The sequence below is a fragment of the Polypterus senegalus genome, chromosome 4 (assembly GCF_016835505.1).
Source record: "Polypterus senegalus isolate Bchr_013 chromosome 4, ASM1683550v1, whole genome shotgun sequence".
Classification (NCBI taxonomy): domain Eukaryota; kingdom Metazoa; phylum Chordata; class Cladistia; order Polypteriformes; family Polypteridae; genus Polypterus; species Polypterus senegalus.
Genome location: NC_053157.1, coordinates 116,918,152 through 116,943,099, shown reverse-complemented (window position 1 = coordinate 116,943,099; position 24,948 = coordinate 116,918,152). Strand labels below are relative to the sequence as shown.

Genomic DNA, 24,948 nt, shown 5'->3' with positions numbered 1-24,948 from the left:
ACCCCGGCTATCCTCGAGTGGGGCCCGTTTCGGGGCTCTGCTGCCCTCGCGGGACAGGTCGCTCTTGCCCACGAGTGGTCTTCGCTGGCTGTGGGGCACTGTCAGGGATGCCAGGGGCCATGACCCGGCCGGGACGCCAGGAGGGACCGGAAGAGGGTCAGAGCCCTGCCTGGATCACGTGGGGTTTGCCTTCCGGGTTGCTTTGGGGGCCACGGGTCAAGGGCATGGAAGCCCTTCCCTGTAGGGGCCCGTGGTCACCGCCAGGAGGCGCCCCAATGCCTTGGGGACTTGTTTCCCCAGCACTCCCGCCACACCAGGAAGTGCTGGGGAAGACTTTGGAGGATACCCGAGAGCTGCCGGGAGAACAGCCGGCACTTCCGCCACGCTGGGCGTGGCTAGAGGAGGAATGCCGGGAACACCTGGGGCTCATCCGGTCCTGTATAAAGGGGCCGCCTCCTTCATTCGAGGCTGGAGTCGGGTGGAAGTAGGACGGCAAGAGGAGTGTGGAGGCGGCCCGAAGAAAGGCATTGTGGCCAGGAGTTTGAGGACTATTTGGGGTTTGTGCACGTGACTGGGTCTTTGTGACCACTATTATTCTGTAAATATTGTAAATAAACGTGTGGTGGTGCTTTAAACGAGATGTCCGCCTGTCTGTGCCCGGGTGCCGTTCACAATATATATATATATATACAGTGGGATGCAAAAGTTTGGGCAACCTTGTTAATAGTCATTATTTTCCTGTATAAATCGTTGGTTGTTACGATAAAAAATATCAGTTAAATATATCATATAGGAGACACACACAGTGATATTTGAGAAGTGAAATGAAGTTTATTGGATTTACAGAAAGTGTGCAATAATTGTTCAAACAAAATAAGGCAGGTGCATAAATTTGGGCACCGTTGTCATTTTATTGATTGCTAAACTTTTGAACTAATTATTGGAACTCAAATTGGCTTGGTAAGCTCAGTGACCCCTGACCTACATACACAGGTGAATCCTATAATGAGAAAGAGTATTTAAGGGGGTCAATTGTAAGTTTCCCTCCTCCTTTAATTTTCTCTGAAGAGTAGCAACATGGGGGTCACAAAACAACTCTCAAATGACCTGAAGACAAAGATTGTGAAGTGAAGTGATCATTATGCTGCTATTCCTGAATCAACAGGCCCAGTTAAGGTTTACCTTTCAGTATAATATGTAACATACTGTATAACTCAATTATAATGCTGAAACCTTATATCTTCTCTTTGTCCACTATAAGGTATTTGAATGTATCAAGGAGCATGTTCACTTCATGTGGAGACCAACTTCAGTATGTATACAGGTAACCATGGTTAGAAGTTACAATATCAGTTGCGAAGGACAATGGGTTGCTTCGCAATGATTGTGCAACTTTTGTTCCATTCTATTTCAAACAGGTTTTTCCTGTTAAAAAGCTTGTTAAATGACAGTTCAGTTTATTTACTTATTTATGCAAACTGTGTCTATAACGTTCAGTTTTTTTATGTACTACACTTTTTTTAATTAATTTCATTGAGACGAATGAAAAAGTAAAAAAATAGCATATTACCATATTTACCACAATGCTATCGTGTGTTGTTTATGCATTATGAACTTTACATTTATTTCTTAAGCTAAAGGTTTTCAAATTTTGAACATACAGTATTTAAAATTAAGTCTTAGGAAATTTAGCCATATATTGGATATTATGAGAAAGCTCATTTCGCTATGCCACCTTACTCAGAACTTACTGTATTAACTAAAAACATTTCTCCTTTTACTTGGTAGCCAGATGCAGGATTCAATGACCCATTAAAATGAAACTCTAAGATCAAAAACCCAAAACACACCCAGCTGAATTTGATCAACATTGTCAACACTACTGACTTAAATAAAACACACCCAATTCAAGGAATACTATATACATAAATACAAATTTGCAAGCAGTGAAAATCAACAATATGGGACTAGGAATCACAATAAATATTTAACAGAATAGTGGATAACTGCTAAAATCCTAGCTAAGTGATAATGATAAATATAGTAGTTGAAAAGAAAATCTTCTTTAGCTGCAGGAGACACAGGAGTACACTTACCTACAGGTCGGAAGGCTTGCAGTGTAATTGGGTGACTCATCAGACCCACAAACAGGTCAGTGCCACAATGCAGTCTAGTAACAAAGATAATTCTGTACCCCTTTAGGTATGACTGGGATTGATACTTCAGCACAGTCCTTAGCCACTACACAGTTAAAACCTTTTAGCTGGAATAACTTTGCTGGTTTTCATATATTAAACACAGCAATATTCTTACTTAATTTTTAGCTTAAATAAACATAGAGCACCTCACTGCTTATATGCCAGAAACAGTGTTGTGGATTTCTTAAACACCTTCTCGTGAACCTTACTTACTGAAATATTGAAATGTACACTTATTCCTTTGTGTAGACTCATGGAAGCAAAAAACAGGTTTATGCATTTAATTGTAATACTGTGTGAAATGTATTCTAGTCCATCCATTGTTAAACCTTTTTAAAACATTTCAGGGTCATGGAGTTTATTCTGACAGGACCAGATGCAGGGCAGGCACTAAACCTGGATGGAGAAATGTCTATCATGAGAGAAATCTCACTCACACCGGGCCGATTTAAAGTCAGCAATATACCATCTCAATTAAACCAAACTAGAGGATTCCATTATCTGTCTGCTCCACAATGCTTATTCTCAGTTGGACAAAGCTGGCAGCAATGAGAGGATTATGTTTTTCAATTACTCCAGTGCCTTCAAGGTCATCCTCTCATCTCTGTTAATGGCCAAATTCAGAGATATGCTGGTGGATGAGCCTATGGTGTCCTGGATAATGGACTATCTATCGGACAGACTGCAGTTTATGAGACTCAAGAACTGTGTTTTTGATAGAGATGTGAACAACACTGGAGAACCACAAATGAACAGCCCTGACTTATTTTCCCTTCACTCTGTATACCTCAGACTATAAATAGAACACCAGGTTATATCAGTTTTCTGAAATTCATAGATGATTAGGCACTTGTGGGGTATATTGATAAAGGGGAAGAGGCAGAATATAGGAATTAGGTGGAGAACTTTGATTCTTGGTGTAGAAAGTATTGTTTGCAACTTAACATCAGCAAAAGCAAGGAACTACTTATTGACTACTACCACTCCTAATGGCATGTCCAGTCACTATTCATGGAGTGGCTGTAATGTAGAGGTGGTGCACTCATACAAGTAATTGGGGGTCAAATCAATTACAGGTTGGACTACTCTCATAACACTGAGGAACTATATAGGAAATGCATAACTATTTTTGTGCACCTTTAATGACTGTGCTCCTTTAATGTGGGCAATGACATCCTTCACAGTTATGTGATGGGCAGTGGAAATGTCTGTGCTGGGCTGGTAACATCACTTCAAGAGAGGCCCTTCAAATCAAAAAACAAATTAAAAGAGCAGACTCAGTTATGGGATGTATTCTGGATCCCCTGGTGGTAGTAGCAAAGTAGAGAATTAAAACCAAACTGAGTGCCATTATAAACAAAGGTGCATATCCTCTCTCTGAAACACAAACACTGAGTACTTTCAGCAAACATTATTCAGCATATATGCATCAGGAAACACTACTGGGGCTCCTTTAGATCAACAGCAATATTCATGTATAATGCTTCACTGGGACTGTATCTGCCAAGTCAGGATTTTTCTCTTATTCATTTTATTCCTTTTTAGTCTTTCTGGTGTGTGTTCATACCATAGGGTATGTAAATAAATTAGATAAATATATATACAAAGAGCTTCTGTAAAAAGCCAGATTTCTCCCTGGTGTCAAGTAAAGTTCAATCTATCTACACTGCTAATTAAACAATAATGGCCCAAAAAGTAGTTGTTATATTTAAAGAGAAAAGAGTCATATGGTCACCAGGATGATAGAGTAAAATCGGAGATATGAGGAGAATTCTAAACAGAAAGTGAAGGGGCTGAGATTTTCACCCGGTTTCCTTGAACTGAGAAGCAGTAGCTCCAATCACTGCACAACAGTGATGTAAGCATTAATATATAATCATGACTAAGTTTAAAATAAAATTAAATCCAGTCAAATATGTGGCATATGAGGACAAGGCTGCACACATCTTTCTGTCACGACTCATGGCATTCAATACGAATTCGACCCCTGTACTAAAGGATTATCCACAGCATTGCCTACAGAAACAAAAGATGACCCAGTTTAGAGTAATTAATTAACAAAACAGTATGCTGTTGGCCTATAAAAGTAATTTCACGTTCTTAGAAAACGTCTGGAAACGTTCAAACTCCATAAAGAATGCACCGTTAAGAGAAAAAACACAGAGGTTCTGATGGTGGGAGGTGGCGAACCGGGAGCGTCAACAACATACATGTTATGTCCACGTAATACATACTGTAGAGGTAGAACATTACTCTGGCCAGCAGAAAGAGCTGTGTATATGATGTCCTGAAGACAGCAGGTAGGTGAAACACCGGTGAATAACCATCGGCAAGATTATTTCTTGACTTCAGCTGCGATTGCAAGAAGTTGCAGCAGCGGGCGTGGGCACGTGCATGCGTAAGGACGTCAGCACTCCCGCGGGATGTGTCTCGAGCGCCGCGTTCTCTGAAACTGGTACATGACAGCTGCGGTTTGAAAGGTATAGTTTTATATAGATGCGGTGTTATCCCAAGTTGGGCACTATTATTGTAACCTATTAAATGATAGCTATTAGCGTTGAATTGTCACTTTGAAAATACTACTTACAGAGTTTAGGTACAATATCTGTTTGTCAAGCGAAAAGTCATGTTTAATTTAAGCTTTTTCTCGTCTTTCAGCTATTAAGTATTTGCGCAAGTTTTGGTTTACAGATCGTAATTTATTTATGGGCGATTGGTGTTTCATCGTCAGCTCTATTTTTGTATTATTTTATGTGTTTATCCATTTTATAATTTGTTCCAGCGCTGAAATTTTTGGTTAAAACTTCACCCTTTATTTAGAAGGACGGGCGTTGCTAATGAAATCTGGACAAACAAAAGCCGGTGCACAGATTAACGTCGTGCAGGTGCGGGTGTGTAAAATAAGAAAACAGAATGGTCCCTGCACCCCAGCCCCCTGCCTTTAACACAGCAGGTCAACACAAGGAGTTTAGTGAAAAAGGACACATGTCACAAGCGCCATCTGAAGTGGAGAATGAAGTGGACATATTCCAGGCTGCGAAAACTGGGTAAGTTTAAGGATTTCTGCGTTGTTTAGGAGTAAGCCCTGCTCTCAAACAGTAGGCAGTGTTAAAAAAGTCCCTGTTTAAACTTGCATACTTAAGTATTAATAGGTTTTCTGTGTGGGTTTCAAGTAGTTGTATCCTATTTAACCTCTGTTAATGATTAATTACCCATTTGTGGCATAAACTTAACCAAATTCTCAGGAGTTAACTATAATTAGTAAGTCATGCAAAAAATGAATGAAAAATAATCATCAGTAACAATACAGCTGAAACAGAAGAAAAAGAAAACGAGCGTTTATTTTATCGGGAGTAAACGTTATGGATATTGCGATCCAGTCTAAGTATATTCTAACACCGAGACAATTTATCAGTTTAGATAATTTCGCAGCACGATTAAGGAATATATCAAAGTATCCGTTTCTTTTTAATTGTGTTAAAGATTCATTGTTGGCAGACTCTTTTCACTGCTTTAAGTTCAGTTCCATAACATTTACTTCAACATTTCCATAATGATTTTTTGATTTATCAGTTGTTTCTAATTTGTCTAAGATTCTTGAGTGTAGCAGTGTTTATTATTTGAATTCTATATACGTGCATATGAATATGTAATACCATCTTTTATTAGCAGTTTGATGCTTGGTGCAGCTAAATGAGTAGATCGATTTTTAATTTTTGGGTCTTAACACTATGCTTTGTTTATTCATGTTGAAATTTTAATGAACATTTTCTACATTATTTAATAACAAAATCAACTTTAGCAGTTACATTTCTTTTTATTTCTTTTTAGTAGTTGAGAAATTCTCTTTTTTCATTGATTCAGTAATTGTTATCTTATGTATTATAATTATCTTATAATTATAATTGCTATCTTATATATAGCACCTACTGTATAACTCTTTGTGAACTGTATGTACAGTACTAAAAAGAAAATGATGAACTGTTCAGTGTCAAAGCCAAGTTCAAAGGGTTTTAAATCAATGAGTTTGGGAACTAGTGATAGGTAGTTACACTAAAAAGTTGATTATTGCAGGATGCAGTTCTGTGTTTAAAGTATGACATTTACTGGTTTAATCTTCTGTTATGCTTAATTTTTAACACCCTACTAAATGTTCAAATCAGTTTGCTAACTTTGTTTTTGGTTTATTGCACTTAGGAATCTCAACGCATGTTGGAAAATAGTTGAAGCTGAGGGAACCACGGTTTTGAGACTGTTTGATAACAAAGGACACACTCCAGTTCATTGGGCAGCCCTCATTGGGTCTGTTGAACTCATCAAGTACTTCATAAACTGTAACGTTGATGTGAATCGCCAAAGTAATTCTGAATATTTGCAAAGACCCATCCACTGGGCAGCAGTGAATGGGCACATTTCTGTTGTGGATTTGTTGCATGAGACCGGGGTATCCCTTGATGTAACAGATAAAAGAGGGTGTACTCCATTGATACTAGCTTCCCAATATGGACACACTGAACTTTGCTGCTATCTCATTGGAAAGGGAGCTCAGTTGTACAGTTGTGACAATGAAGGTGACAATGCACTACACTGGGCAGCCTTTAAAGGTAAGTTGAAGTTATGACTATGTGGTAACTCTTGTAAGCTGTTCCAATAGTTTATTTCCATCATTGTCATTTTTGTAGTTTAATTCTAAATATACTTAAGTATCAGTGTTATTCCAGTTACAGTATGTTTTTTCAGTGCTTTAAGATTTCAGGTGAGATTGAATGTTGCTCTTCTCATTAAAAAGTTGTGGTGTGGAAATATTCTAGGTTATTTTTTCTTTTGTCCATTTTTGAATATTTCATAACTTTTTCCTGCGGTTGATTAACATACTAATGAAACAGTGTGCTGTCCGTTGGTGTAGCTAGTTATATTGATATTTTAAAATTCTTGTTTTGAGTTTGCATGTTTATAAATGTACTTGGTATATTTTTGTGTTGAGCTTTTTATTTGTTTAATATGGATTGTACATATGAGACTCTGTGAAGCATCTTGAGCATAGGAAAGGTGCTATATAAATGTATTATTATTATTACAACTGTTCTTTTTGCTAGTCAGTGTAACATGGATGGAATCCAAGTTGAGAGATTCTGGGAAGAAAATATATCTTTTTACAATCCCACTTTTCCATTACATTTATAGCCTATCCTGGTAGCAATGGGTGCAAGGCAAGCAAAAACCCCATAAAGGACATGATTGGTCCACCGGAGGACACACTTGTTCACTTGCATGTATACCTGGTCAGTTATCCTGGGAGACTGGAGAGTTCCAGATTAAACCTAATATGTAAATCACTGGGATGTATAAGAAAACTTGTATAGATCACACAGACACTAGAAGAATATGCTCAGTATACACATAAAAAAGACTTGATTGAGAATAGAATGAAACTCATGGTTCTGTGAGATAATAATGCTAACTATCTTGCAACTGTACCATCCTCAACGAAGCACATGCTTGCAAATGAAATTTTATTTATTGTTATTGAAAATATCCTGGCTAAGAATGTTGCATAAATTACAATTGAGTAAATGACATGTTGGGATTGTAAGTAATACATATTCCTCACAGTAATCAAGGTCAAATGTACAGATTATACAGTGCAGGACAGGAAAATAAAGTAAATGCTTAGTCTCTCAAAAAATCTGGCAAATCTGTTTCCTGGTTGTCCTTCTTTCATCACTACTGTATGGGCATTCTATGCAGTCAGAATTTATTGGTGAAGTCTTCTTCAGAAAGTTGCTGCAGAAGGTTGGTAACATACTTTTAAAAGAGAGGTAACAGACCAGTTATTTACTTATAGTAAAAACCTAAATCCATCATGCCCTTTTATAGTGCCCTTGAGTTTGATTCCTCAGGTTTGTACTACTATATCATAAAATATAGAATTGACGGTACATTAGGTCAAATGTGCTGTACTAAATATAAATAATTAAGAATATATGTTAAACTTGTTTGGAGAAAGACTGCTTTTTAGTAATAAATGATACCATACCATACCATACCATATTTATTTGTTGAGCGCTTAAAAACACAGCATTACAACTGACCAAAGCGCTGATATATATGATATATATGTAAAGTTTATAATATAGGATTCCTTAAACAGCCATACACTAAACTGTAAGGAGCACATCTTTTCACTATAACCTTGCCTTTCTGGAGATTAGTAATTTAGTTTTCTTCAAAGGACAGGTAGCATAACACAAGACAAAAGTGGCAGCATCAGTTCACAATAGACGGAAAGCTTCTGTTCCCTGTAGGGTGTAATTAGTTGTGAAGCAACCGAGAGTGCCAATTTCACTTGTATAACCCAACAATGTTGTGCAAGCGTTACATTCTTTTTATTTTCTAATATTCTGCAAAGAAAATATGATTTTTTTTTTAAATATTCTTTACTGTTATAGACATGATTAAAGTCATTAGAAAATTCTATCTTATTCATCCATTTTCAAGAGTACAACTCATTCTTAGTTATGGGTGAGATATATTACGTCTAACTAGTTTCACGTCCAGATATGGATACCAAAGCAGCTTATTTCTAGAAGCCCATATGATTGCATGCCTTTCCTGGAGTAAACCATCTACAAAAAAGGGGAAAACATATTTAACAAAAATGGCATTGCCAAATTACTTAAGGTTTAAAATGTGGAAAAACAATATCCGTGGTCTAAAGTGGCATTATCCTTTTTTCATCAAGAGGTGTGTTTTTCTGTCCTTAATAAGCTACACAGATATCTTTGTATTTTTTTAAAATACTTTTATTTGCTTCTGTTGTTAATAGACTTCAGTTTTAACAAAATATTGTAAACTTAAGGTGTGAGTTTTGCTGCTGATACACTCAGTCATCAAAAATTATACAGGCAAACAAGTACAGGAAAAGCTATGGTCCAAAGAATCTTGGAGCCACTGCTTTTTAACATTGAGGACATATGGACATGAATGTAAACAGATCAATAGACATTCAGTTGGCAGGAAATGTATGTGCATCTACAGGGTAATATCATTTTCCATTACAATGTTATTATAGCCTCCCTAGAGATAGAACCACATAGAATATCCTACTCTAACCCATTAGGAAAAGTCCATCAGAATTTGAGCTAATGTTAACATGAAGCAGAAACTATCACATGTTAAGCTTCAGGGAATGAATAAATATATGAAACTTTTATTTAGTTAATGAAATGGCTTTAATTTTTTCAGCTCTCATCTGTAATAAATTATAAATACCAATTTGAGATGTATCACCTCTTACAATTATACAGTAGTACTTTTAAAAGATTCATATAATTACAGTATAATGGCAAAACATTGGCAGTTCACTATGGTAGGCATCCATCTTATGAAGGTCATTTAAATTAGGACTTATGGAGTTTTATTTCCACTAAATAATTTGCATGTTAACCAGGAGAGAGAAACAAAATAGGTATATTACTATATATAGTTATATATATTGACTGTTATGACTGTCCTAATTCATGTAAAAGCTGGAAAGTGACCTTTTTTCTTTTCCTCCACATATAAAATTAAGTTCCAGCATTGTCTTGAACAAGAAATGTGTGTTTTAACAAAAAGTTGTCATTTGTTTTACCCTTCAGATCAACAGTTTAGCTTATACAGTGAGGCACTGCAAATAACACACAAGCTAGTTAGTTGCCCATTCACCCAATGACATGCAAGTGTAACTGCATTATAATGTCATCTTTTAAAAGGCGTTGATTCAAAGGCCACATTTAGTTGGGATTGAGACAGTGTAGTCTACCACAAAGAAATTTCAGATCTGCCACCTATACTGTTGTTGCATTAATGGCAGGACAGTTAAAGGCAGACTCTGTGCTGCTTCCCTTAGGGCAATACTACCTTTCAGAGGCCTTGCATTCAGCTAAGACCTTCTGCATATCTCAATAGCGGGGTGATACTAGGCCACACACAGATACTATGTTCACAACTGTCCAGAGAAATGCTGGTGTACAGATATTGCCTTGACCTGACTTTAACTTCAAAGAACACCTTTGGGATGACCTGGATTATAATATCAAGAGACACTGCTAGCAACATCATCAGCTTTTTTTTTTGCAGGAGTGAGGTAATATCCCACAACTGCAGATTTGAAGGCCCTCTGGTTATATATGCCAAAGGCATTAAGTGGTTCACACATGGTACAGATGGACTGCAGGATAACTGTTATTTATTTTCATATTTGTTATTGCTTTCCTGTTTGTGTTGTTTTCCTATTCTCATTTGTTATTTTATTAACGAATATTGAAATTTCAGTCAAACAACAAGTGTTGAACTTTTTCCCTTACTCATATATTTTATATATGGTTTTTTTAAAAAGTTCCTGCATTAAGATTAAAAACTTTATAGCACATAATTAAATGAGGTTAAAATAGTTTGTTTAATAGAAAGCTATTTTTAGTTTAGGTGGGTATAACTTTTGAAAAGTAAAGCTGAGGTATTCAGAGGTGTTTCAAATTATGTCCTTCAGTTCGAAGGCAGATATAGTTGTTAAGTATTAAGGTAATAAATACTCTGTAGGTATAAAGTATACATTGCTGTAACATTTTAAAAATACTCCTTTTTTATATAAAGGAAATTATAACTTTATTCTTTAAAGAGAACCTACTATCATAAAGTGGGGGGATGGGTGAAAATCCATGATGGCATATGATTGTAAATGATATTTTAAGCAATGCAGTATAATCAGCTTGGATGTGAATCTTTATTCCTCTGCTGTGTTCCATAGGATGTTCTCTTAGTGCAGCCTTTTCATACAACAGATAGAATGTGAAATTTTGTGAGCTCGTTTTGTTTTAAGTAGTATTTACATTGATAAAATCTATTCACTGTGGTGGGTTGGCACCCTGCCCAGGATTAGTTCCTACCTTGTGCCCTGTGTTGGCTGGGATTGGCTCCAGCAGACCCCCGTGACCCTGTGTTCGGATTCAGCAGGTTGGATAATGGATGGATGGATGGATGGAAAATATATTCAAGCATACTTCTATCTCTCTGAGTATGTTTGAAAAATACTACAACTGTTATATGCTTTGTTACACTTTTCTTGGATGACAAAGTAATGTACACTTTGTAATTACAGTAATAGGCTGCTGTGCAATTTTGACATATTTAATGTGATGCAGAAAAATTATCTGTAATATATGTGTGTTTGTGTGTGTGTGTGCAACCCAGCCACCTTGGCTCAATGTCTGAGGCTTTGCCCCTGGAGCTAACATCCAAGGTTCGATCCCCGCAAGGGGAAACTAAAGTGCATACACTTGATGAACCCTAATGTATTTATATACTACTTTGAAATATTTTATGAAATAAAATTTTCATTCAAATGTTTAACATTTCGTATTATGCAGTTGACAAGCAATACATTTTATTTTCTTGATTTATGCATACTGACATAGGTGTAGGAGGAAATGGGGTGGAGAGGGGGAGTTTATGGCAATCCTATAATAGAGAGAAGTTGTGACAGTAAAAATTATGCTCTTTTTTCCATTTCATGTTTCTGAAAGAGGATTGAATCAATGTCATGTCTTATAAGTGCTAAATAAGTTATCTTTGAGTGGCACAAAAACCAAAATAAATCTGCCAAGTAGTTTGCAGTGCTGACTGCCCTAATATAACGACAAAATTCAATGAAACAGAAGTGTAATGATTATCCATACTCATTATTCCAGTTTGCAGCATCTTCTCTAATTTATGCAAAGAATGCAACAAAACCATTCACGGTAATGCATGGTGTCAGTTTTTAAGCGAAATAGCAGCTACAGAGACATTTTTTAGCATGCCAGGAGCAAAGGTATACTTAGAGCAGTGTTTTCCAACATTTATTCTGTGTTGGCATACTTTTTGTAACACCAAAAATCCCTTGGCACACCACGATTCTACCAAACAAAAAAGGATCACATCTCTTAGAGATGTTAAACTATCTGAAGAGGCAGGACAGGGAGTGCCAAAAAAAGTGGCTTGGAGATTGCCATTTGCAGACACAGCACTTAGTGAGCACTTTGGATGAATTTTCTTGCCTCACCCTTTTGTCTGCTCATACAGGCTCTCTCTGCCTCACTCCACTGACCCAGGGTCAGAGGCAGCTCATATGCCCACTGTCCCTCAGCTGTGCGAGAGTTGCTGGCGAACATGCACCCTGGCCGATGAACTTCCAACATGTCTTCTGGTTACTAAAGTGCACCCTTATGTGCTTTGTATGCAAAATGGCGACAATTGAACTCTTTTAATGTCCTCTTCTCCTGTCCTCCTCAAACAAGTTTCTACCACCTGAGGAGCATGAACCTCTCAGGTTCGGGGCCCAGGGGCACTACACTGCTATTTCCACAGCGCACCAGATGAAAATCACTTGTGTAGAGTATAATCTGTCAAGTCATTGATGGTGATGAACAACTGATTAGCAAATGAGAATAGTATTTGCAGGGTTTTAACGCAAGTTTTAATGTGTGCCCATTTAAAATGTATTTCAATTAAATCAGTTTTCAGCAATACATTCAAAGTTAATAGTTGTTTCAATTGTCTATTATTAACTGACACATCTGTCTCTAATATGCTATGCCAATTTGAGAATTAATACATTGGCCTTATTTTCATATTGCCGTCTTTTTCAACTTGCCTTTTAGAAAGGCATTCAAATTCAGGTTGAACTTGCTCAAGTAGTGTAATTCTACATTAATTTTGTGATTGAGTGTTTATTTACTTCATGATTCATGTATTAATTTTATAATTGCATGTTGGTTGTTGTGTGTGTGTGTTGTTTTTTTTTTTTTTTTGAAACTCAGTTCCCAGTGATTAATATATATATTTATTTCTTAAAAATACATGAATATTATGAAATATAAATCTTAAAATGCAATATCAGTATATTTAGGGCTGCAGAATATCTGTTATACAGTCACTCTACTTTCAACAAAAAAAGATAACAGTGGTATGTCTTTCATTTCCTAGGCACATCTGAGTACTGGGGCGGCATGGTGCCGCAGTGGTAGCGGTGCTGCCTCGCAGTTAGGAGACCCGGGTTCACTTCCCAGGTCCTCCCTGCGTGGAGTTTGCATGTTCTTCTCGTGTCTGCATGGGTTTCCTCCGGGCGCTCCGGTTTCCTCCCACAGTCCAAAGACATGCAGGTCAGGTGGATTGGCGATTCTAAATTGGCCCTAGTGTGTGCTGGGTGTGTTTGTGTGTGTCCTGCGGTGGGTTGGCATCCTGCCCGTGATTGGTTCCTGCCTTGTGCCCTGTGTTGGCTGGGATTGGCTCCAGCAGGCCCCTGTGACCCTGTGTTCGGATTCAGCGGGTTGGAAAATGGATGGATCTGAGTACTGGGGTGTTTTCTTAACAAAGATTTTTAGTGAAGCAATATTTAGTTGTATGAAATTAAATTAAATGTGAAAACTGGCTGTGCAAAAATTTGGATACCATTGCAATTTTGCTGATTTGAATGCATGTAACTGCTCAATACTGATTACTTGCAACCCCAAATTGGTTGGATTAACTTGTTAAGCCTTGAACTTCATAGGCTGGTGTGTCCAATCATGCAAAAAGGTATTTAAGGTGGTCAGTTGCAAGTTGTGCTTCCCTTTGACTCTTCTCTGAAGAGTGACAGCATAGGATCCTCAAAGCAACTCTCAAAAGATCTGAAAAGAAAGATTGTCCAGTATCATGGTTTAGGGGAAGGCTACAAAAAGCTATCTCAGAGGTTTAACCTGTCAGTTTCAACTGTAAGGAATGTAATCAGGAAATGGACGGCGACAGGCACAGTTGCTGGTAAACCCAGGTCTGGCAGGCCAAGAAAAATACAGGAGGGGCATATGTGCAGGACTGTCAGAATGGTTACAGACAACCCACAGATCACCTCCAAAGACCTGCAAGGACATCTTGCTGCAGATGGTATATCTATACATCGTTCTACAATTCAGCTCAATTTGCACTAAGAACATCTGTATGGCAGGGTGCACTCACGCCACAAACAGAGTCGCTTGTTGTATGCAAATGTTCATTTAGACAAGCCAGATTCATTTTGGAACAAAGTGCTTTGGACTGATGAGACAAAAATTGAGTTATTTGGTCATAACAAAAAGCACTTTGCATGGTGGAAGAACACCACATTACAAGAAAAACACCTGCTACCTACTGTCAAATTTGGTGGCGGTTCCATCATGCTGTGGGGCTGTGTGGCTAGTTAAGGGACTGGAGCCCTTGTTAAAGTCAAGGTCAGATGAATTGAACCCAATATCAACAAATTCTTCAGGATAATGTTCAAGCATCAGTCACAAAGTTAAAGTTACGCAGGTGTTGGATATTCCAACAAGACAATTACCCAAAACACAGTTCAAAATCTGCAAAGGCATTCATGCAGAGAGAGAAGTACAATTTTCTGGAATGGCCGTCACAGTCCCCTGACTTGAATATCATAGAAAATCTATGGGATATTTAAAGCAGGCTGTCCATGCTTGGCAGCCATCAAATTTAACAGTATAATGTAGGGAAACTTTTTTTTTTTTACAAAATGTATAGTATAGTTTTTTCAGTTAGTGGAAATGATGAATTTGTGTCAATGAACTTTAACTTGTGATTACATCTTATTTAATCTTTTTCTTTTAAATGATGTAGAAATCAAGGAAACATCTTTGCTGAAGTGTTTTTTGCATTTGTGGGCAGTGGTAAAACTTTTATGGTATAATAGTATGAAAATCTTTTCATATCTGCAGAGTATGCTGCTGCAATCATTCTCACTGCTGTTTCAGAAGAGTATTTCATGATTGTAAATAAGGAATATAACCATAATGTCTCTGATTCTGATCATTAATAACCTTTAAACTGATCAGGCAAAATTTTAGGTCTGAAATGTTTCAGCTGTAGTAGTGTGAATGGTAATGTCAGTCATGATTGAAACTAGTGTATGTACATCATTTATAAGTTGCGCTATAGAAGTAGTCAGAAATATTAAAGAATGCTGAAGTTGTGCTTCCAGTAAATTACAACCCTTTTAGTGTGTATTAACTGTTACTTTAACACCATTCTTGCAGTAATCCACAAAAATATTTGTGAGAAGTCAGAAATCATGCTTTGTAGTATTTTAACATTGTCATTTATTAAAATGTTAAATAGGTTTGTGAGGTAGTGTTATACACTGCACTTACTGCAAAATCAGGATAAATTAGTCATATAACAATGCACACTTTTAACAGAATTAAAAGTAAAAATGATAAAACTTGCAAAATTGATAGTCCACTAACTGCAATATAGCTTCATTACTATCCCTAGGTATACTTTGTGTGGTCCGCTTAGTTTCCCTTGTTTAATATTTTTATAGCCTTCATTTTTCATACAGTTTTCTAGGATATTGACTATAAAATAATTGCTATTTAGACCACAATCCATTTATTACTGAGCATGGTGCACACCAGTTTTATTAGTGATAGCATCACGATGTATGTGTGTGGGTTTAATTTTCCTCTCCCTGTGTGAAACCTTTTTGAAACATCTTTTGTTATTTTGATAATAAAATCCTCTCTTTCTTTGTCTTTAGGCTATCTATAATTATTTTATTCTGGCTCTTGGATCTCCTGTGAAAGTATCTAAAGATAATTTACAATGTATAATGTTAAATTTACTTTATGGTCTTTTCTTTCCCCTCAAAGGTTACTGTGAACTAACACGTTTGCTGATCTACTCAGGTTTCAGTCCACAGCAAGCTGACATTGTTGGGCAGGTAAGTTCACTAGCGTTACTTTACGCCTAGATTCTTCACTTTAATAGAAGCACTGCAGTTTCAGGCAGTATGTTGCAACTATTCATTTCTAGATGTAGACCAACCAGTACAGTCTAGTAGAAATGGCAGCCACGACCCACCATGCAATGTGCTGTGACATGTCAGTCATTCCACATAGAATAGAAGGTGCTGTTTGAAAGCATCATCCATATCCAGCACAGCAGAACGACAGAAACTGCATCATATACATAGCCAAAAATGTTTACATTTTTGCTCAATCAGTTAAATACTGAATGTGCCCTTTTGTTGTATTTTCAGCTAAATTCTCTAATACACTCCAAGACTTAAAATCATGTAGTAAATGTTCTTGAAATTACGCTTATGCTTTTTGGAATTGTCATAAAGCTGAAAGTGCAAACAATATGCTAATCTTCTGAAATTCTAATGAATAAGGTTTCAAAATATTTTTTGTGTTCTGCTTTCCTGGAAAGTTTTATCAAGCAATAGTTGCTTCATATCAGTTTAAAATTGTGTTTGTGCTCGTATATTAACTTGTACAGCTACTTTTCCAATTTGCAAGGCAAATACTATGCTGTTCTGGTGAGGACTAATTGTTCTGAGTATATTTAACTGTTTGTGAAGTTTTCATTTAAAACCTTAGAATAGAAAACCATGAGTGAAGGACATGATTCTTCCTAATTTTCAACATTTCTAAAAGCTGTTTGTTTAAATAGTTGGTCGGGGGGTCTCTGCTTACTTAAGCAGTGAGCCTACCGTATATATTTTTATAATGGGTGACAAAATCAAAATAAACAAAGAAAGCCCACACAGACATTCACATACACTACAAGAAAGTGTAAACTTTGCAAAGAAAATAACCCACAATGCAATTTGAGAGCGTTCTAGAACTAACCACAGCACCAACACCTCTTTATGTATTTGTATGATAAAATAGACCGAATTTAACATACTGTATTTAGAATTATAAGCCATTTTCCAGGTACGTATCAGTGTCATCAATGAAAAAGCTGTTATACAGAGTTTGTTCCTAAAAGAGGAACCTTCTGCAAATGGGGCATCTTAGAATAAGGTTTAATAGAATAATATACTGTCTGTTAATAGGAGGCCAAAACACCTATAGCTTTTTCTTACACTGTTGTTTAATAACTTTGCAGTTTACTTAACCATGTTTGCATCATTCCTACAGTTGCCTGAAAGGAACTTATTTTGACTTTTGTGTATAGTTCAGACCATAGAGAAAAGGTTTGGTGTCATGTGCTTAAATGTTGCATGCAATTTTGAACAGGGACTGTGCTATGGAAAACAAATAAATAACAAATGTAAATTATCAAGGGCAAAGGGCAAGTATTCTTCTAGATTAAACAGTTTTTCCTTTTACAACACAAGCGGGGGTTAATAAAAACATTGCATATAATATTAGTAATAATTAAATATGTACAAATGTCAATATGCCAGTGTTGCAAACTTTTTTTTTGTTACATTACTTCACAACCAAGATTGAGTTATTTCACAAATGTGTTGCATTTTTGCTACTGGTAACATCTTCTATGTGTGTACCTTTTCTTTCTTTCTTTTTTTGCTGCTTCATATTTTTCATCTAGGTATAGGTAGAAAGATTCAGCAAGGACATTGTGCCCAGCACAGAAACCCAAATCTGTATATAAAGTTGCTTTTGTTGTTTGTTTTATACATACAGTGGTGTGAAAAACTATTTGCCCTCTTCCTGATTTCTTATTCTTTTGCATGTTTGTCACACAAAATGTTTCTGATCATCAAACACATTTAACCATTAGTCAAATATAACACAAGTAACCACAAAATGCAGTTTTTAAGTGATGGTTTTTATTATTTAGGGAGAAAAAAAATCCAAACCTACATGGCCCTGTGTGAAAAAGTAATTGCCCCCTGAACCTAATAACTGGTTGGGCCACCCTTAGCAGCAATAACTGCAATCAAGCGTTTGCGATAACTTGCAACGAGTCTTTTACAGCGCTCTGGAGGAATTTTGGCCCACTCATCTTTGCAGAATTGTTATAATTCAGCTTTATTTGAGGGTTTTCTAGCATGAACCGCCTTTTTAAGGTCATGCCATAGCATCTCAATTGGATTCAGGTCAGGACTTTGACTAGGCCACTCCAAAGTCTTCATTTTGTTTTTCTTCAGCCATTCAGAGGTGGATTTGCTGGTGTGTTTTGGGTCATTGTCCTGTTGCAGCACCCAAGATCGCTTCAGCTTGAGTTGACGAACAGATGGCCAGACATTCTCCTTCAGGATTTTTTGGTAGACAGTAGAATTCATGGTTCAATCTATCACAGCAAGCCTTCCAGGTCCTGAAGCAGCAAAACAACCCCAGACCATCACACTACCACCACCATATTTTACTGTTGGTATGATGTTCTTTTTCTGAAATGCTGTGTTCCTTTTACGCCAGATGTAACGGGACATTTGCCTTCCAAAAGTTCAACTTTTGTCTCATCAGTCCACAAGGTATTTTCCCAAAAGTCTTGGCAATCATTGAGATGTTTCTTAGCAAAATTGAGACGAGCCCTAATGTTCTTTTTGCTTAACAGTGGTTTGCGTCTTGGAAATCTGCCATGCAGGCCGTTTTTGCCCAGTCTCTTTCTTATGGTGGAGTCGTGAACACTGACCTTAATTGAGGCAAGTGAGGCCTGCAGTTCTTTAGACGTTGTCCTGGGGTCTTTTGTGACCTTTCGGATGAGTCGTCTCTGCGCTCTTGGGGTAATTTTGGTCGGCCGGCCACTCCTGGGAAGGTTCACCACTGTTCCATGTTTTTGCCATTTGTGGATAATGGCTCTCACTATGGTTCGCTGGAGTCCCAAAGCTTTAGAAATGGCTTTATAACCTTTACCAGACTGATAGATCTCAATTACTTCTGTTCTCATTTGTTCCTGAATTTCTTTGGATCTTGGCATGATGTCTAGCTTTTGAGGTGCTTTTGGTCTACTTCTCTGTGTCAGGCAGCTCCTGTGGCAGTAATCGGGCCTGGGGGTGGCTACGGAAATTGAACTCAGGTGTGATACACCACAGTTAGGTTATTTTTTAACAAGGGGCAATTACATTTTCACACAGGGCCATGTAGGTTTGGATTTTTTTTCTCCCTAAATAATAAAAACCATCATTTAAAAACTGCATTTTGTGTTTACTTGTGTTATATTTGACTAATGGTTAAATGTGTTTGATGATCAGAAACATTTTGTGTGACAAACATGCAAAAGAATAAGAAATCAGGAAGGGGGCAAATAGTTTTTCACACCACTGTATTTTATTATGAAGTCAGATTTATTTTGTGGTAACAGTGTGTTTATGTGAGTTGACTGAGTGTCCCTGCATCCAAAGATACACTGGCCAAACCCTCCAGGTTTGACTCCTGTTCTGCACCTAATGCTAACAGCCTGGCCTCTGTATATTTTCTGATGGCATCACATGCATATGTACTTCAGCCATATTGGCATTAGGGATGTTAGAAGAACTGATCCTTGAGTTGATTCGAAAAGTCTGAAAACCTAGTTGAACCTATGTGTTTTTTTTTGTTTTTTTTTAACAGCTATACAGTGTTGGTAGTGAAACTCTGTACTGTACTCGCGTAACTGCTAATAGGCAAAAGGTAACCATAAGCAAATGTTACTTATGGAAATGGCTCACAGTGGAGATGCTACAGCACTGCATTAACAAAAACAGCAGAAATCAAGTCTGGAAATACTTTAACATTTATTCTCTCTTTGTACTGAGCACATCTAGAGATATCTGTCTACTGTAGGTATTCATCTATTTTCTAACCACCCAATATAGTTCGGGGTCACAGGGGAGAACTTCACATACATCCACATTTACACACTTAGTACTAATTTAGGGTCATCAGATAATCTAAGCTGCATGTTTTTTGGAAAGTGTGTGGAAACGATACACTGTATATGGCACTAGCAGTTTTAATACGTATTAATCAAGTCACTTTCAGATAAAGTGTCTATCTCTTTACTTTTGACTTGTCTGCACTAGCAAAAAATGTTAAAAACCAAAATTAAATTTACTTACTGTTTCAGTGCTTCAAAGCACAACGTCCATTTGTTGAAACAACATGGACTGCGTTAAGATAAATACAAAATCTTGCAGACACACAGTTAACAGGAGTGCCAAAACTGAATATTTCTTTGCTGAATAAAAATTTCCAAATGCAATATTTGTGTAATTGCTTTGGTTTTTAAAGCCAAACTAATGTTTATTACTATAATAGCTGAACAGTAATAAATGTAGCATATGCAGATGTGTCATATATTTAAACAGTACATTGTTGAATGTGATGTAATTTTTGAATGGCACGTAGTTTACTACAGGTAACATCAACCCAGTTAAATTTTCTAATTCAGGATTAGTATACAGACCTAAGATATAACAAAGTCTGATGACCTGTATAAGACATCTTGAAATCAGCACAACAAAAGCTGTTTTAAGGAGTTCTAAAATAATGTATTAATGTAAAAATGACCATTCACCATGACCATGAAATGAATTCACACAGGAAGCCTTAAAGTGTGGACAAATGCAAAGAAGGAGTCACCCTCTTTAGTGCTTTTAATCGGCTAATAATGCAAGCATAAATCTTACAATAAATAATGTAACAAACATAACGGAGTGATTCTGTGACAAATCAATTCACAAGCTCATTGTTACAGAACTTTAAAAAGTTTATAATTGCTGCTGGTTTCATTTCTTATCACGTTATAAGATTCTCTCTGAGGCATTTTTGTGTATAGGCTAGTAGTGATACCTCATGGATCCAGCATCCTGGAGTTCCGTCCTGCATCTGACCAAAATTTTTTAAATTGGTTTAATTGCAGTTCTAAATGGACTCCTTGTGGGTGTGTACTTGAGCTCTCAATTAAGTGTCATCCCGTAAATTCCTTCCTTGCACCTATTGCTGCTATGAAAGGCACTGGCAAACACACACACACTCTTAATGTTGTGCTAAAAAATCTTTGGAGAGAAGAAAAGAGGAAAATATGTATGTGGTGTCATACATTATATGAAGTGGCAGTTCTAGGATGGTCCTGTTCACTTTGCAGTGTCTCTAAAACACTTCACAATGCAAGTTTCTTTGTCACTACTATTTTACAGATCATATAGCAGTTCAAAAATATCTTTACATAGTTTATGGTGAATATGTGCAACTTACATATATGCTGAACAGTTATGGTTACCAGCTATAAAACAGGGCAGTGCCAACCTGCTGTATATCAAACCTCTAAGAAAGGAAAACCTATAGAGAAATTACTTTTATATTCTTACTGACACATGCTAGCTTAAACTATTCTAAACTTTCATGAATGTGTCTTCAGTTTGCCACAGCTGTCCACTTTTTATACACACTCAGTAGCACTACCTTTCACTCCCCCCTGTCCCCATAATCTTCTGCATGGTGCCTGCAGCTAGAGTTTGGCATGGTGCTGCTGTGTTTTTTTTTTTCGGCCTTTTGCTTGATTTGAATAAAAAAAGCGTTTCTTTATGATTGCAGCAAAGGATTCTCTTTGAACGCACATCCCAGCAATATGTTGTGTTTTTCTTTGTTTTTACTGTATCCTCAATACAGTAGGACTACTCTGTTATAAGACAGGGCTGGTAATCTGCATCATAAGCAACTTTAAAGTAGTGTAGCCAGATTTTCACCTAACTCTGACAACAGCAGGGTGAATTTGTTAATGTGCAATATTTTTTAAACAATTTCACCAGAATGACACATTATCAAATCCAACAAATCTAATTTATACTTATAGGACAAAGCCCTGAAGTTATTTGTACCACATAAACATTGGAATGCACAGATGACAATTTAAAGTCTGTCTTGTGAGTGCAGCGAAGGGTAGACTCTGGATAGGTAGCAGCTATCTGGTATGGTGTCCAGGATAGGTGGGGATCACCTGAGAGGGTATAATGAGGTGGTTGTTGACCCACTGCCAAGGAGTAGATTTTAATAGGTACTGTATCCATTGCTGCATGTATAGCAACCTGGTGCACTGCAATAAAGGAGCAGAATATTAGCCACACTGTGCTGTACTTTTCTAATGCCAGGTAGGGAATTTTAATCCATAATTTTCTGATTTTTTTTTTTTTTTTTAAGATTTACTTGTAGTCCTTCAGTCATTAAGGTACTCTTTGAAAATATTTTTGTATCATGGCTTTCAGATGCCTCTTTAGCTTTGTAGCTTAGCTCTTTAGCTTTGTAGCTTTAGCAGAAAAACTGTATATGCAAAATTTGTATACACTCATTTTTTTGTATATTACTTTAAACAGGAGTGTTTATCCTGAATTTGTTTGTCTTTATAACGGTTGTAATTTAATTTTGATTTGTAAATCTGAAGTGAAACATGCAAGCTTTTATGATCTGTGTAGCATATGCCAATAATACATAATAATATAATGTTGTTCAGAATACAAATTAACATGCATATACATATAATTGTTCTTGGCATTTGTTTCAGCTGTCTAGATGTCCTTGTGCTTATTATATTGGATTGGATTTTTTCATAAAATGGCATTAATTTTTTAAGTTAACAAAGCAGATTTTTATTTTTACAAATGACAGGATTGTTCTTTTTTTAATAAATATAATTTTACAGTGCATAAAACTAATTAAAACATTAACAGTTGGCTCTTCTTTGTAAACTGAGATGCGGAAGCAGCAAGAGTATCTTTGGCAAGTTATGAGCTAAATAAAGAAAGTCAGGATTTTGTCCTTGGTCTCCTCTTACAGCAAAGTTGGCATTGTATTTGCTGTTGTCAGCTGATTTTCTGAGGGTGGGCAGTTCAAGGACTATTTTGTGTCCATTTTCTTTTTATGCAAGTTTTGCATTATTTTTTTCATGTTTTAAAATTGAAATTGTGCCTGATGTCGCAGTTTATAAATACATTAACCAAGATTCAGGAATATGGGGAAACTTTTTGGATTTTAATTATCCATAGATTACAATTAAAACTGAAGTTTTTGTATTCATTAATAAGAAATATTTACTACGAGCACAATTCCCCAACAAACACACACTCGAGGGTAAAAGGTTTGGAAATTAGAGTATAAAAAGTATTAATAAGGTCTAAAATTTTACTTTTTAATGTGGATTGTGGAGTAAAAAATTTTTACAATAAGTAATAATAGGTTAATTTTTTATGTTTTTACTTTTAAGAGCCATTAGGTTTTAATGCACATAATTATTATATCTTCAATTTCCAGTGAGAGAGATAATCTTGTCTAATTCTTGTCTAATCTTGTCTTATTTCATGAGAGGGATATATTTATATTCTTCTTTAATTCCATAAAAGTAGCTGATTAAATGTTCATAACTGCATGTACAATTGTGAAAGCAGCTTTTGAATCATTTCCTCCAGGAGGAGATAGCAGCCTTATTTTTGCACGCCATATCATCTCTGGAGACTATGCTGTAGAAATTTACAGGAAACAGCAGGTATCCTCTAGGACATTTAGGATTCCTTGGAGAAAGAGAAGAAAATCACAGAGTAAATGCAGCATTATACAAGTTATGATAATGCTAATATGAAACATACAGTAGTATTACAGTGATCAGTGTATGCTATTTTTGGATTTAAACTCTATTGTGTAGTCTTATATACAGAATGTAGAACTCTAATGTGCATTGAATTACAGAACTAGACTATAAGTCATCCGATCCATCCTTTTCTGAAGTCATTCATTCAAATATTGATTAGACAGAACATTAATTGTTTCAGTATCCGACACCAGTCGGGTACAAACCACACTATCTAATTCATATGTGTTAACATTAAAGTATGCATTTCTTGTGGATTTTTGTGTCGAGTAAAAAGGTCTAATTTTAGGAGCAAATATTCAAAACATTATAAAAAAACAACCTATTGTGACTAAACAGAAATGTTCATGAAGTGGAACTGTTGGTTGCTGAACATGATGCTAGTTTCAGGTAAGTTACACTTTTGAAAAGTGTTTGGACGTTGAACTGTAAATGGGACTTTTCCTTTGTATCTTTGAAGAAATTATATCACTGGAAAAATAAACTGAATGATAATTCCTTTTAAACCCATCTCTATCCTGGCACTTTTAATTGCTGCATACACTTTTGATCAGTTAATGGTTAAAAATGTCCTTGTGTCATACTGATTAATTTTCTCTCATGACTATAATGGTTCTGACGATCATATTGTATAGTCTGATGTGTTTTGAATAGCTTCATATAATAAAATAAATTAACATATACATCCATGCAACTGCATTTAAATATATATTGGATTAGGTGTATAATATGTTCTGTAGTATGGATGATTTTAATTTGTTTACTTACTGTAGCAGAAAAAAAAAAACTTTCTCAAAAGATATGATATTGGCTCTGGCCTACCCTTAACCTTCTTGGTGTGTTATCTCCAAGCATGACTCTGCCTCGGAATTGTATTCAATTATGGTAAACTAAAGTCTGGCTTGGGGTGATGTGTAATAGTTTGCTTTTATATTTATAGTGTTAAGCCCAAATAACTCTTGGGACAATATTCTGTTGCCATCAAGTGAAATGAAATAACATCATGCTGCAAAAAAAAAAAAGCTCTCTGCCACTTCACTGTAACTTTAAGGTAACTCTTTAATATCTGTTAGTGGGTTTGAGTAATAGTGATAACAATATCAATCAGACATTGTCATGGAAAGTAAAACTGATGTATGATATAGCACTTTATGACTGAACCACAAATATGCCCAGTGAGTTTTGTCTTGTGAGCCTTCATTGTGATGCAACAGTGGCTGCATGACAAAACTGTAAAACAATTGCAATCAAATGCAAGAAGAATTCTTCTAAGCACTATTTACAATGCAGCAACTCCCAATGTTCTTGTCAGTTAAAATGTGGAAGTCGCTAAGCCTTTCTTACAATATCACCATGCCTATACTGTTTTACTGTTTTCAGTCTACTGTGC

At 36.3% G+C, this 24,948-nt stretch overlaps 1 protein-coding gene across 1 annotated transcript in view; it reads left to right on the top strand.

The window, feature by feature from the left end:
• The first annotated feature begins 4,626 nt into the window (after nt 1–4,626).
• The window catches only part of LOC120527613 (probable protein S-acyltransferase 23), a 51,563-nt gene continuing 31,241 nt past the window's right edge, over nt 4,627–24,948 (top strand). Inside the window, exons 1-4 of the mRNA XM_039751215.1 lie at nt 4,627–4,678; nt 5,019–5,245; nt 6,396–6,802; nt 15,893–15,963. Coding sequence (XP_039607149.1) covers nt 5,112–5,245; nt 6,396–6,802; nt 15,893–15,963 — 612 coding nt within the window. The 5' untranslated portion in view covers nt 4,627–4,678; nt 5,019–5,111. The remainder of the gene's footprint in view (nt 4,679–5,018; nt 5,246–6,395; nt 6,803–15,892; nt 15,964–24,948) is intronic.